The sequence below is a fragment of the Monomorium pharaonis genome, chromosome 1 (genome assembly GCF_013373865.1).
Source record: "Monomorium pharaonis isolate MP-MQ-018 chromosome 1, ASM1337386v2, whole genome shotgun sequence".
Lineage (NCBI taxonomy): Eukaryota > Metazoa > Arthropoda > Insecta > Hymenoptera > Formicidae > Monomorium > Monomorium pharaonis.
The window spans coordinates 25,521,421-25,536,083 of NC_050467.1; the positions used below are offsets into that span (position 1 = coordinate 25,521,421).

General features: G+C 36.5%; 1 protein-coding gene across 2 annotated transcripts in view; it reads right to left on the reverse strand.

The window, feature by feature from the left end:
• Positions 1-1,523: 1,523 nt before the first annotated feature.
• The window catches only part of LOC105830741 (attractin-like protein 1), a 30,370-nt gene continuing 17,230 nt past the window's right edge, over positions 1,524-14,663 (reverse strand). Inside the window, exons 2-12 of one of the 2 annotated variants that reach the window (XM_012670260.3) lie at positions 9,730-10,077; positions 8,423-8,604; positions 7,499-7,893; positions 5,739-6,337; positions 5,169-5,655; positions 4,477-4,885; positions 3,999-4,142; positions 3,753-3,902; positions 3,274-3,661; positions 2,738-2,975; positions 1,524-2,400 (exon numbers count right to left, since the gene is read on the reverse strand). In XM_012670260.3, the coding sequence (XP_012525714.1) occupies positions 2,155-2,400; positions 2,738-2,975; positions 3,274-3,661; positions 3,753-3,902; positions 3,999-4,142; positions 4,477-4,885; positions 5,169-5,655; positions 5,739-6,337; positions 7,499-7,893; positions 8,423-8,604; positions 9,730-10,077 (3,586 nt within the window). In that variant the 3' untranslated portion in view covers positions 1,524-2,154. The remainder of the gene's footprint in view (positions 2,401-2,737; positions 2,976-3,273; positions 3,662-3,752; positions 3,903-3,998; positions 4,143-4,476; positions 4,886-5,168; positions 5,656-5,738; positions 6,338-7,498; positions 7,894-8,422; positions 8,605-9,729; positions 10,078-14,663) is intronic. The other variant, XM_012670261.3, reaches the window with a different exon arrangement.

Genomic DNA, 14,663 nt, shown 5'->3' on the forward strand with positions numbered 1-14,663 from the left:
ATATGTGTGTGTGTGTGTGTGTGTACACACACACACAAACACACACATATACATATACACATATACACACACACGCGCGCGCACACATACACATCATACCATGATAAAAAAAGAGACTTAATTATCATAACACAAGTTAACGTATTTATAGAAGAAATATCTCGTATATGTGTATGAATCTTACGACAATAACTCGCTTTTCATATATCACTGTGAAAGTTTCAAAAAGAAAAAGAAAACTATATCGGTTTCGTAATAACATATTTCACATATTATGAGTCGGAATTTTCTCTCTATGCACTGTCATTACCTCTTAATGATGTATACAAAATTCGTAAAGTTTTCAAACGTTACAACTTATTTTCTTGTAATTTAAACGGTAAGAGATACAAATTTATTATAAAAAATGGAAGTGTGTTATATTTATTACTAATTTACTCCGCAGTATACAAGTATGAATATATAAGATTTAAAAAATGTAATATAAACAAAGAGTTATAAATTCTCTAAAAAAGAAGTTAAAAATATGCAAATTCCGTAAACGTATTAGTTAAATGCTTAGAAAGACAGTCATGCAATCAACACTTGCTCCATGAGTTGTAAAAAAAACAATGAGATTTTAAATGAGATTCTTAATGCAACGATCGTTAAACCATGTTTCTGTTTTCATTTGCTAGGCTAAAATCTCGAGCATGACCAACAAATTATTAAAAACTTAATTATATTACGCCGTTAAACTGGTATCAAATCTTGGATCCTGCAAACTTTCGGTCGTACGGTGAAAATTGACTACAATTACAGTGAATAGAGGTAACAAACAAAATAAAAATATTGAATTTTTCGATTAAAAATTCTAGCTAAAACTTGTGTCAATAAATGATTTACACTAACATCAAAGAAAAAATTCTAATTTGGCACAATATTCTAATGCAAAATGCACGTAAAATCGAATATGCGGTTTGTACCTTCCATAAATCTGTATCAATTGCAATTGTTATCTCTACTCACCTCGACCGATTTAGAATATGAATTTTATACACATTCGCTACACTGATGGATGCGTAAATAGTGAATTCTCTGACGTACTCTCACCGGCATTCATTCACCTTCGTACGCCTTTCCATTTTCACTATTAATGATCGGTTTTTCCATCGAGTCCGACAAAAATACAGCTTATTTACAGCTTATGTCGAAGCGTTGTACATTTCCAAATTTAATTATTTCATAATAAACGTTAATGAATTATTTTTAATGCATTTTTTTTATGGCATTTATAATATATTTGTCCACTGCACTGTAAAAATTATGCTAAAAAATAAGAATTTATTAAAAAGAAATAAATATTAATAAATATTTAGTTTCTTCAAATTTAAACATCACTCCATTTCATAAACTTTTAAATTTTAAGGAAATAATTATGTAGAGTTTTCTTAGATTTATAATAATGAGATATATATTATTTATATATAATATATAATTTAATATATTAAATTTAATATGTTCTAAATATTATAAATAAATAATTTCTTTTTAATTATGAATAAAACAGATGCAGCAGATAAAAGCTTTTCGAATATATACGAGACCAGTTTATCCATGTGACCAACATATCGTATCGCAATTCCTTCGACAAAAACGATCGTCTAATCATCTATACAACACTGTACATCGTTAATCGAGATTCTTAAAAGGGACTCGATTGTGTTCCGAATATTAGCCGAGTGATAAATGGACGTCCCTTTCGGCGCATGAAAATATCTCAAGTCTAAAAAGAAAACGTTACTCACCATGATTAGCGGACGTGACCGGTCGGAGCCGTCCATTCGTTCCTCGGCCAAAAAGGCGTTTCCTTCTACTCGATAAGGAAAGTCGCGTACATATATATATAATGTTACACGCTTATCCAACTTGTCGGTCAAAATAATTGAATTGTTCGAATTCACCGATCAGTCGCACGTCAACGAATAAAATTTTCGCATATAGTTTTCCCATCATTTCAATCTCGGCGCGATTATTATTGTTCGCACTTCTTCACTCTGTTTAAAGTTCGAAGATGACTGTTCTGCCGTTTCAAGCGCGGGCAAGATCACAGAAACAACTCTAAGGCTTATAATATAGTCACGTCCTATCGCGCGATATCTCGTCAATTTACCGCTAAATGCAAGTAGAGTCCGGATGCTGGCTGGCGGATTTTCTTGTCTTTTTCGGCTCTTTCGTCGTTAATTCCTGAGATGGTCGACGCGGACTGCCTAGCGTCACCAAAGCAGACGCCACGGCTAGACCAGCGCTCTGTCCGGCTGGCGTATAAGGCTCGCCGCCAGTCGGCAATCTGACTAGCAGAGACAGAACCGCCGCTCTGTTGCCACAACAAGGCTCCAATGCAATCGGACTAGGAGCATCCTGCACGAAAAAAAACATCCGATAAGGAATAATTAGAGGCCTGTTCTTTGTCGCTGCACTGCTGTACAGATGCAATAAGTTAGAATGGGAAAAAAATTTCTGTCTTATTCTAGCTTATTGCACGAGTGCAGCAGTGCAGCGACAAAGAACAGGCCTCATGTCTTATTCAAGTTATGACACTTTAGTTGCAAAATATTATGTAAGACTTTATATAAAAAATACTTATAAAAATCTAAATTTTTTGAAAAATATATAAGAATCCTTCTGAAACAAATTTATTTTTTATAAAATCATTAAATTGGTAAATTTGAAATATGTATACAGTTAAAATTTTCACCTTCTTCTTTTTACGACAATTAGTAAAATCGGCATCGCTGCGTTCTTGATCCAAATTATCAACATCGCGTCTCTCAATTTCCACCAGAACTTGACTGAATGCTCTGCTGGCCATTTGTTCCATTTCCAGGAAGAGCCTTTGTCTTCGTCGATACATATCGTATTTTTGCTTGATCTTCCAAAGAATGGCAGCCACTAGCAATAGAGCGAGGAAGCACCTGTGCGGTGTCATGTAATCTCTAGTTTACAAGTAAGTACTGCCTGAGGTTCAATATGACAAAGAGAGTATGGAAAATTTGAAAAAAAAAAAAATAAATAAATAAAGCGCAAACAATCAATAAACTTGTTATCTCTGAAGATTATTTTATGCACATTTTTATTGCACTTACAGATTTCATATAATTTTAACGCTTTATCAAGATGTGTACTCAAATTTTGTAAACTCTCTTGAAAATTCCCGATTTTTTCGATTTTTTCATACACATCCTGTTTATTTTAGACTGAAAATTACTTCGAAGTCTAAGCCATGGTACTCACGTGCAGAATGTAATGAAAAATTGCTGTAGATTCAGTTTGGAGTACTGAGAAAACGAAATCTGGATCCACAGTGGCGGTTGAAAGTCATAGACATACACGTAGAACGTAGTGAGAGTATTGTTATCTTCGTTGCCGAAGTTGTAGTCCGCTTTGCTGAAACGATGCTTGTACATGGTTGTTGTGCAATTTGCGCCGAGCAGTAGCGGTTTTTCTGGACTATTTACTTTCTTGATGGTTACATTCATCTTCGCCAGTACAGAACACGTGATGGAAAACTCGGCGTCAATTTCGGCTTTCGGTGGCGAATTCTTGAAATTGATTGCCCGATAATGGCGATCCTCCTTCTTGCTCAGATTAAATGTAAACTGATAGTCAATAGCCAAGTCGTCTGAAACGCAAACACATAAGCGAACAAAATATTTAATAATAAATCTATTAAAGAATAAGATAAAAACAGCATATTTCATCAGTAAACTTACAAAAACAAGATCCTTTATTCGTAGGATCTCCATGATAAAGACCAGATACGTCACAACGTTCGCAGTGATCACCAATAATGCCTTTAGTCGTGCAGAAACATTTGCCAGTCTCGCTCGTACATTGAGTGCCTTGATTGTTACAGGAGCAAGCTGTAATAAAAACGCACAGATGTCACTCAAACATCTTTTTCTCATTTGTGATTGATGCAAATGATAATAACATAGCAGAAAAAAGATATTACGTACGCTGACACGTAGCTCCGTTGAGTGGATTACCGTAATAACCGGGGAGACACTTATCGCAGTGTGGTCCATAAGTCAAGTTTCCGCATGGTTGAATGCATACGCTACTGTTTGGAAGACACTTACTGTGACCATTACATTGACAAACTGTGAAAATCAAGAAAATCGAGTTAATGACAATGTAATAACATAAACTAAAAAAAGTTTGATAATAGCTATATTTGGTATTGCATAAAATATTTAATAAATATTATCAAATATAATAATAGTAACCAACCATTTCGTAATAATTACTAAATATTTAGAAAATTAGTGTTTAATTAATTTTGCTCATAATACTAAACATTTGATTGAAATTGTTTCACCAAAGCTTTAGTAACTATCGTTTAATTTTTATTTATCATTTAAATTTTATTATTATAACCAAACTTTTGTTTATACACAGAAGAAACAAAGAGATACATTAAGAAAATGCGCTTACTTGGACATTTTGTGAAGTGCCAATGATCAAGCGAACACATGTTCGAACTTTTGCTGCTGGCGCCACGACCTCCACCAAGCATGCATAAACCTTTTCCGGTACCCGATCCGTCATCACACCAGCCGCAACTGGGATCCGCACTGCAAGCAGCGCATGACAAATAGAAGCTACACCAATCCCTACCAGTCTCTGTGGCACGGCACCGAGTATCTGCTGTCGTCCATTCGCGACACTGTCCGTATGGAAAACTGACTGGGTATGCGTTCTTCTCTATGCATCTAGCTTGATTTTGACACCAGATACAATCGGATTCCGTGCAATTGCGGCACGACGTGTACTCCACACATGGACTGCGGCACGTATCCATTGTCAAATGCTGCGCCTGAAGCGTGCCATTTAACACACTCACCTATTTCAGAAAATCACAAGACTAAATATTATTTGTTCAATCGTGGATTCCTTGCAAGTTAAGATTGTCACGAAAAGTAAATCGATATTAAATGTAGCATCTTAATTAAAATGCTGAAATTTTAAAATATTTTTTAAATACTAAAATATATATACTTTATTAAAATATGTAGTATGTATATTTATAATCACTATGTAGAATATTTTAAAAAAGTTATTCGTAACAATGAATATTCCGTGTTTTCTATAGCCAATAGAGTGTTAAAATAAACTTTTATACATACCTCTCGAATTTTCGACTGTGGTTTGCAACGGTCAGGTCCGTTAGACCACGACCAAATGCAACGCGGATTGCTGGAGCAAGCGTGGCATGTGTGTAATTGTAGACATTCGATGCCGGTGTTTGTATCACACTGATCCAATTCCTTGATAGGTAAATTCGGCATATTTGGAATATCTCGGCATTTTTTATGTAAGCAACTTTTGCCACACCATACGCAATTGTATGAGGTCTGTACACATGTGACGCAGTCGGTGAAAAGTTTACAAAGTTCTTCATGCGACGTCATGCCACGAGGCGATTCGCTGTCTAGACATTTCGTGTAAATGCTATCGTGATCGTCGTAATCTTTATGGTTGAGCAAGAGCTGCGGTATCTTTGAGATTGGTAGGCATTTACTGTTTTGATTATGCCACACGCATTTCACGCCTCTCTTGGCATTCAGGCACTGATTCTGAGTCGTTAAATCGTCACAATTACCGGGAGTATACCTACATAATAACAAGGTTTCAATCGTCTCAATTTGTAAATAGTTAAACATCTTTTCCATATAAAACAAGATATAGATTGATACCTTAACATGTCAGAGAGCATTTCACCATCGAAGCCACCATAGATATACATCGACTTCTCAAAGATGGTCGCACTGTGACCATATCGCGGTAGATCACTCGTGTCTTTGGGCATAGTATATTGATGCCACGTATCGCACGTGACATCGTAGCCAAGCATGTCGGCTGAGTAACATCGCGCACCGTGCGATAAGTGCGTGTCGTTGTGCATATTACCGCCAAACACCAACATCAGTCCGCCCGTAACAAAAGTGGCTGTGTGAAAAAAACGCGCCGACGGTGCCGACGTAAGCATCCGCCATTCGTAATAATTAGGATGATACGAATATAGCCGACTGGACAAAACATGTGAGTTTTGTGACTCCGACACGTAACCACCGTATACGTAAATAAGATTTGTTAGGGAATCATAGGCTGAACTATGTCCGTAGCCACCATTTACCGGGAAGCCAAACGTTTTGACGATCTGCCACTCACGCGTACCCAAAGAGTACTCCTGGACGGTGTTTAAGTAACCATACTGTGGCGAATAGCCAAATATCACAACCATCTTCTCCTTTTTGCCGTGACTCTGTACCCGGGTCGCGGTGTGCCCGGCTACCTGTAAAAAACAACATATATAATTAATGTTATTGTTAAAAAACAATTCAGATATTGCGAGATTCAATTGGAAATTAAAAATAAGAGTGAGTACTACAAATATTAAGCTGTTCAAAAAACTTGCAATTAATAATTTATGACTGTAGCAATTAATTTCTCAATTAATATGTATTACTAGCTATGCCCTACGCGTTGCTGTGGCTCTCTATTCTTATGCTACATTTTTTTCAAATTTTCTTTGCTTTCGTTGTTTAACTTTCAAGAGCCTTGCTTTACTGTTGCTCTTTTTATTTTATTTTTGAATAAGCATTTATCTATCTTTAATAAATCTAATATTCATTTATTCACGTACTTCTAACTTTTTTTTTTAAAATCTGCCATGGATTTAGAAATCCATTCAAAAGATTGTTTTAAATAAGTTCCTTTTTTTCAATAAAATAACAGCCATCTTTATTTTTCTTATTATCTTAATTTAAACACAATAGACACATTCTTCGCCTCTCCCGGTCTCTCCCGTCTCTCTTGGTCTCTCCCCGTCTCACCCCGTCTCTCCCGGTCTCACCCCGTCTCTCCCGGTCTCTAGCCGTCTCTCCCCGTCTCTCCCGGTCTCTCCCCGTCACTCCCCGTCTCTACTCGTCTCTCCCCGTCTCTCCCGGTCTCTCCTCGTTTCTCTCCGTCTCTCCCGATCTCTCCCCGTCTCTTCCAATCTCTCCCCGTCTCTCTCGGTCTTTCCCGGTCTCTCCCCGTTTCTCCCCATCTCTACCCGTCTCTCCCGGTCTCTCCCGGTCTCTTCCCGTCTCTCCCGGTCTCTCCCCGTCTCTCCTGGTCTCTCCCCGTTTCTCTCCGTTTCTCCCGGTCTCTCCTCGTCTCTCCCGGTCTCTCCCCGTCTCTCCCTGTCTCTCCCGGTCTCTTTCCGTCTCAATGTGTCAAAATTTCAATAATATTAATAAAATGCTATTTTTTACACTTAAATTATGGCCATTATTTTTGAAACACCGGTATATCCAAAATCAAACCCCATAAAAACACTCCCGTTTTCGAATGCAACATTGTGTCAAAATTTCAAAGCAATCGGTGAAAAACTTACGGAGATCTTAGATGAGAAACATTTACATTTTTATTTATATAGATTATATTTTTCGGATTACATAGACATTCGTACCTTTAGTGGACCACATATCGTCTTATTGTGGCAATTATCGTGAACAGTAACATTCTCCCAGACCTTGGCGGACACGTCGAATGCCCAGACTTCATTGGTCACGGTAGAGTTCTGCATCACGCCACCATACATGAATATCTTGTCGCCGAATAGCACACACGAATGCGCGTACCGCGGTAACGGCACTCGGCCCTCAACATGAGGTGTCTCCCAAACATTGCCGTTATAATCGTACACGTATATCATCTTGGCATTATGGAAACTCTCGCCGCCGACCACATACAGCGAGTCCTTCCAAACGATGGAACAGTGACTAGCCGAGCCTTCCGGTGGTAGATCCTTGTACGTGACGCTCTCCCAAAATCCATCCTCGCTTCTTTGGCTACAGTCCGCACCTACGGAGATTGCACATTAAATGAATGAACTCATCTCATTCTATCCTTTTTTATCTCAACATGTATTATGTAACTGCGTTAAGTCATAGTTACAGATGGAGAAAAGTAACAAAGTTAAGTTATTAGTTACCAAAAAAAAGTAACTGTAACTGTAACTTCGTTACAAGTAACTCGTTAGTTCCCAACCCTGACGCTAATTAAGCTATTATAATTATAACAGTTATATGTAAGGTAATATATAGGCATATCAAATATCATGATGTTTATCGATCGCATAATATTAAATACTATTACGTCACTAATGCTATTATCTTACATTGCTATTATCTTACATTGGATATCGGAAAGATCGTATTTACCAATATAACATAATTTTGCATCATTATATACATTAATTCGTCGTACATCTTCCATGCACCAATTCATTTCTCAGTTACCGAAAAAATGTTATAAGTATTTAATTATATTTTTTGATATTTGTAATAATTTCTAGCATCAATTACAGATTACCAAATCGTGTCCTCGTTACCTTTGAAGCCGCGAAAACAGCGGCAGTGATGACTCTCACGATCACACTCGCCATGCCCATCGTGCGACGAGCAATTGTTCGGACATACTTGCACGTCGCAGGCTTCACCGGTCCACATGGCGTCACAGGTACACGTGCCTTCGATACACACACCGTGGCCGGAACAATCGATATGGGAGTATCTGCAAGAAACGACGCAGCTATGTACACGAGATATCATTGAGTCAATCTTGTTTTCGAGCAATGCGATGCCACCGTGATGATCTAACACCATCATTAAGTAAATAAAAATGCTTTTGTGTGCCATTTACTTGATCACAAAATAAATATTTGTCTCTATTAATTTCTTCCTACAGAAAAAAGATTGTTCTCGATATTTAAATGGTTACAAAATAGAAAAGCAAACAATTTTGAAAAACATATATCCTACGACCCGAAGTAGAATGATCAATTTTCTGACGGAATCAGATTTTTCTTGGGATGGTTTTAAAAAACAATATCGACACAGATCTCTCTCTTATGGCCAAAATTAAATCGACAAAACACATTAGCGTGGTTGAACGCTAGATCTTACAAAAACGAGCCCTGGTTTTCCGGACAAAGTTTCGAGCGGCTTTTTTGCCAGAGGTCATCTTCTAATCGTAGGTAATGTTATCAAACGTGACGCAGATAGGGTTGTGCGTATTTCCGGCTCGCAGAGGAAGCTCGATAAATTCATAAACTGACAACGACCCAATTACGAGTTATCGGCGGTTTCCACTCTCCGTTTAATAATCTCCTCGTTTTATTCTCAAACTGACCGCTACCTTGCTAAGTATATTGCGTGTATAAGTATATTGCATTTTCAGGGCGCGTAATGTGAAATTTATATTCGACTGTTAAGATATATACTAGCGCAAGTCACACAAATAATCCAGCGTGTCACATTAGCTTCTACTCGGTCATATTATATATACGAAATAAATATTCTTGTACTTACAAAAAGAAAATTATCATGAGTTTATAAGAGTAAAATTCCAATCGTATCGCTAAATTTATTATTACCTCGTGTATTCCGTGCATTGTACTAATGTATCAAGAAAAATATACCTTCTATTTCTGTGTGTAACATTAAATGTTATTTTTATTAAAAAATTAATACCTCAAATTTTGATTAATCCAGGCGATTGAGAATATTTAATGCATATTTAACAAGAGAAAAAGTCTAAATAAATTAATACAAATGTATATACTTAAGAAACAAACAATCTGAAAAGAAAATAGAAGACTGATAGTTAAAAAGAAACCGCAGCTAGCGGTGTGCTTACCTGCTCGGGCAAGCGTTGAGCTTATACGTAATGTTGAAGCCGCTCATATTGTACGCGATATCGGAATAAAAGTACAACAACGCGCTGCCGGATCGCGCTATTAATTCCGGCACGCGGCGTATGTGATAGCTATCCTTGTGCATCAGACCAGAGAAGACGGCCAGAAGCGGCGCCTCGACACTATCACCGTCGTAGATGTACAGATGGTCCCAGCCGCATTCCGTCGCGAATTGCTCCACGTGCATCCGTATCTTCGTGTTCGGGTCGCTCTCGATCAGCCAGGAACACCTCACGTCCGCCGTGTAGTTTCCAAAGCCGTCGTGAATACTCCCAATACTGTCCGATAATCTACGAGGAAGACAAGACACAATTATACGAGCCGTAATTTCGACACGAGTGTTAGATTTTTAATTACGTTGCTTTATCTAGTGATGCGCGGACGATAAAGTTGAGCCTGCGACATTGTATTGATAGCGTATCAACATAATATGCGATAAATTAGTATCAATAATGAGAAGTAATAGATAGAAACGAAATGTTCAAATAAACCCTAGGTCATGAATAATCGGCGATTATGTAATAACTATGACGAAAAATGTGATAATATAAAATGATGATAAGGCGATATACGATAACATGAAAATAAAACTTTGTTTTTTTATGATGTAATTATCATGTAAGAGAAATTATATCATAAGAATTAGTGTGATTTTCATATTATCGTAGATTGTCATGTTATATGTATTTACAAGGTGCAGGCGCATTTAGCACATGTACATGTTTATATTGTTAAAATAAAAATCGTATACTTTATACTGTACACTATAATTGTCTATTCTAATTATTTCTTGACTACTCAACGTAATTTGAGCTAAATAACCTTGTATTAACAGTTAAAAATAACTTTAGCTCGTAAATAAGTTACAAGTTAATGTAAGCAATACGAAGAAAAGAGACGTCTCTTACAAAATACGTTGAGCACAAAGTTCAACATTGAACTATGCAGTTGAAATCATGATATGCTCATGATGTTTCGTGCTTTTTTAAAGAGAAAAACAGACAGAGAGAGAGAGAGAGAGAGAGAGAAAGAAAGGAGGGAGGGGGAGGAAAGGAGGGTTTGTTTTGTGATTCTAAATGAAAATGAATATCTTCTATCCTGCTCTTCGCTTTTCTTTCTTCTATCTCTCATATTCCGTTCTTGTTGATATTATATAATGAAATTAAAATTAATTGAATCGATATCACGTTTGTAAACGCGAATGGCGCATAATGGAACATATAATCCGAATAATCCTCGAGCGGTCGTGTACACATCGCTACGTCGTGCTCCATTGACATGCCGATCGGACGGATGCAACGGAGGTGACACGGAAGAGTAACATCAAGCGGGTACATCATCGTCAACGAGGTTCTAACGCGTTAACTTCATTAATTACTCTCTACTTTTTTATCCGACGACCGCGCGCTCGCAAGTCCGTAATGAAGGGTCGCGTAGGTGCGAAGCGGAACCGGAAGTCGGCAGAATGAAAAATGATGTTCGACGTCCTCAACACCCGTTCAGAGAAAGTGCGGCGCATCTTAAAGCTGCAAATCATTTGCCTTTCCGCACTCGAACGTAAAGATGCGGAAACGAGCGTAATTAAACACAAGATAATAAGGTACATGAAAAAATATTAAACTTAAGATGTGTCTCTAAAAACAAAAAGAATCCTTATAATTCTTTTAAGATACGAAAGACAGAACCTTTAAAATATCTTACTTTTTTTTATCTCAATACTTTTGACCAAACGTTTTTCTTTTCCCGTGCAATCTTAAGAAAGTTAAATTACCTTATGACTGTACAGTCGATTTATAATTGTCGAAATTATTTTTCATTTGAATGTTAATAAGAAGCGACGGGTTAACATCAATTTCAAAGGTTAATATTAATTCTAGTCCGGACTTCAATCACCGATTGGTTCCAGAATATAAAAGGGACACGTAACGAGATCTTATAACAAGCTTGCGAAAATGTCAGAGTGCTATACTAAAATAACAAAACCGGTTTCACGATATTCAATCAATCAAGCTTTCATTAGAAACGTCATATGTTGGAGTGAGAGAGCGAGTGATCGAGGACAAAGAGGCAATACAAGTACAGCAACACAGAAAACGTGTATCATGCAATTAGATGGAACACAGCGAAAATTAAATTAAATTGAAAGAGCACAGTTGACTAACGGGGCGACATCGCGGAACAAAGAATAACAACACCTGCGCTTTAGTAACGCGCACACGCTTTCGCGACCACGGGCAACACCGGAGGAAGACGCGGCGACGACGACGACGACGGAGGAATAACAATATGCTGCATAAAAAAAGAACGACTCTCTCGCGGAGGCGCATCCGTGAATGATTGACACGATAAACGGTAATATCACACCGACGCCGCATATATTTATAATACCGCGAAGCGATGCGAATGCATTACGCGCGCAATTCTCACGATTAGTCGCCATCTTACCCTTGACCGTATTAGTCCGAACAATTTCGACGTTAGTAGGCAATTTTTCTACGCACGACTGAGTCACTCGCGTTTGAATTAATTTTCATTACTTTTACAAGTACTAGACACCACAGACGCGCGCTTCGCGCGCGCTATTTGACTTTTTGTTTTTTACTTTTTAAAAATAAATTGCAACGATGATTATATAGATAGATAACCATCTATAGAAATTTGACAACTATCAAAATTCAATGTGTTTAATATTAATTGTACAACGTTAAACAAATTAAATGTAATTTATTTAACGTTATTTTTAACGTTTTTAATTTATGTAACATTGTTTTTAATACACATAAAAAAATTTACAGAGTCAAAAGTAAAAACATGATAAAATTATACATTCGACGGGATCGAAAATTTTAATATAAAATTTTATATTCAACGGTGTTGAAAATTTTATAAAAACATGAAAAACTTTGCAGACAGTTAAAAGTAAAAACATGTTATAATTAAATATATATATATATATATATATAAAGAGAGAGAGAGCGCTTTTATGTAATTATTTATAAATTTACATAATTTTACACACACACACACACACACACAGAAAAAAAAGCCAATAACATATGTAATTGCGAGTTACTAATTACATAAAATACTCAATAGAATAATATTTACTGTTAATGCTCTAACACTCTTCTTTTTCTTCTTTCTTACACACACACACACACACACACACACACACACACACACACACACACACACACACACACACACACACACACACACACACACACACACACACACACACACACACACACACACACACACTCTCTCTCTCTCTCTCTCTCTCTCTCTCTCTCTCTCTCTCTCTCTCTCTCTCTCTCTCTCTCTCTCTTTCTCTCTCTTCGCTCCTTCTTTCTATAAAAGTCGCTGTTTCTCCTTCTGTTTCCTTTTCTGCTTTTTCTTTTTACAAAAGTCGAATCTCTCTCTTTCTCCTATCAATCTATTTGCTTTCTTTCTTCTTTTTTTCTAAAAGATTATAAAATTTTAAAGATATTATTGTTATTCCCTATATATATATATATATATATAATATTATTTAATATATCTCTTTATTACAATATCTCTTTATATCTCTTTATTAAAATATGAAGAAAATTTGCTCGCAACCACTCTGTTATAGTTCTTTATGTTAAATTGTACTGTTATGATCTCAGCAGTTCTAAATTATTAATTTTTTTTAATAGTTTGTGAAATTCTTTCAATATAAAAAGGGAGAGTTAGTAAAAAATTAAGGAAAAATAAAAATTTACATAAAGCAATCGTTCTATGTATGATTGCTTTATGTAAATTTAGCAATTGTAAATAGGTTCATTTGTGACTTAAGGCAATTCTTCAAAACGTTCGGGCTAAAAAATATATGTAAACTGAGACAGGCCATGCACGAGCAAACTTGTTCCCTAGATACTAAAATTTTTTTAACAAAAGAATAGAGACCACTGTTTAGCCAGGTGTTACGAATATGTAATACTTCAAAGAAAAGAAATGCCACTAGACATTTTTGCCCAATCGTGTGGACAAAGTGTTAAATATATGCAAAGTGCAAGTGAACAAATGAACCGAGAATTAACATCGAAAACAAGGACTGTTATACGTCGAGACCGTCGAGGTAATCTTTAAAACGCGTTGCTTCGGAAAATAATTTCAAGGATAGCGCGAAGCGGGAGGATGTTTTTTTTTATCTAATCATTTTCACGACATAGAGGAGTTTGTCTTCTTTTCAAGATCAAGACTCCTATAATGGAAGCTTGGTAGCAAGGCGTTTGCAGCGGAAAAGATACGTGATAATAATAAATGCGAAGGGTATAAGAAGGGCTAGACATAAAAGACGGCTCGCGAGACTTTACGTTTCTTTACGAGCTGTCTTCAGCTCCACTCTCTACATTCAACGAATAATCCATTGCGTTGCAAACGACTGTTCAATATTTGCACGAGGTATTCGCTCCATTTATCAACGACAAATTAAATTATTTGTATCCTATTATTATACTTACAAATATAAATTAATATTAAATTTATTATTAATAAATTCTCGGATAGAGAAAAAAATCCTTATTAATGTTTCTGTTTAATTAAGTTTTGCATTAAGATAAGCCAAAGTTTATCGCTCGGTAAAAAATTAATTAAAAGCTTATTCCGTTTTTCCTTCACGTTAAAATACGTTTAATTCTTCGATTTCGACAAAAACTTGATAAGTGACCCCGCTAATAGATACGCAGCCGTGAAAAGAAAGAAAAAATAAAGGCATAAATGAGATTGCTGATTGCGCCTTTGTCGAAGATTGCGCAGTGCGTATCATTATCGCAATTGCTGAAGTTGTTAGGACTGCCCACTGCAATATGAGCATCAGAATGAAAGCCAAAGTAGCATATCGTGTGTGACT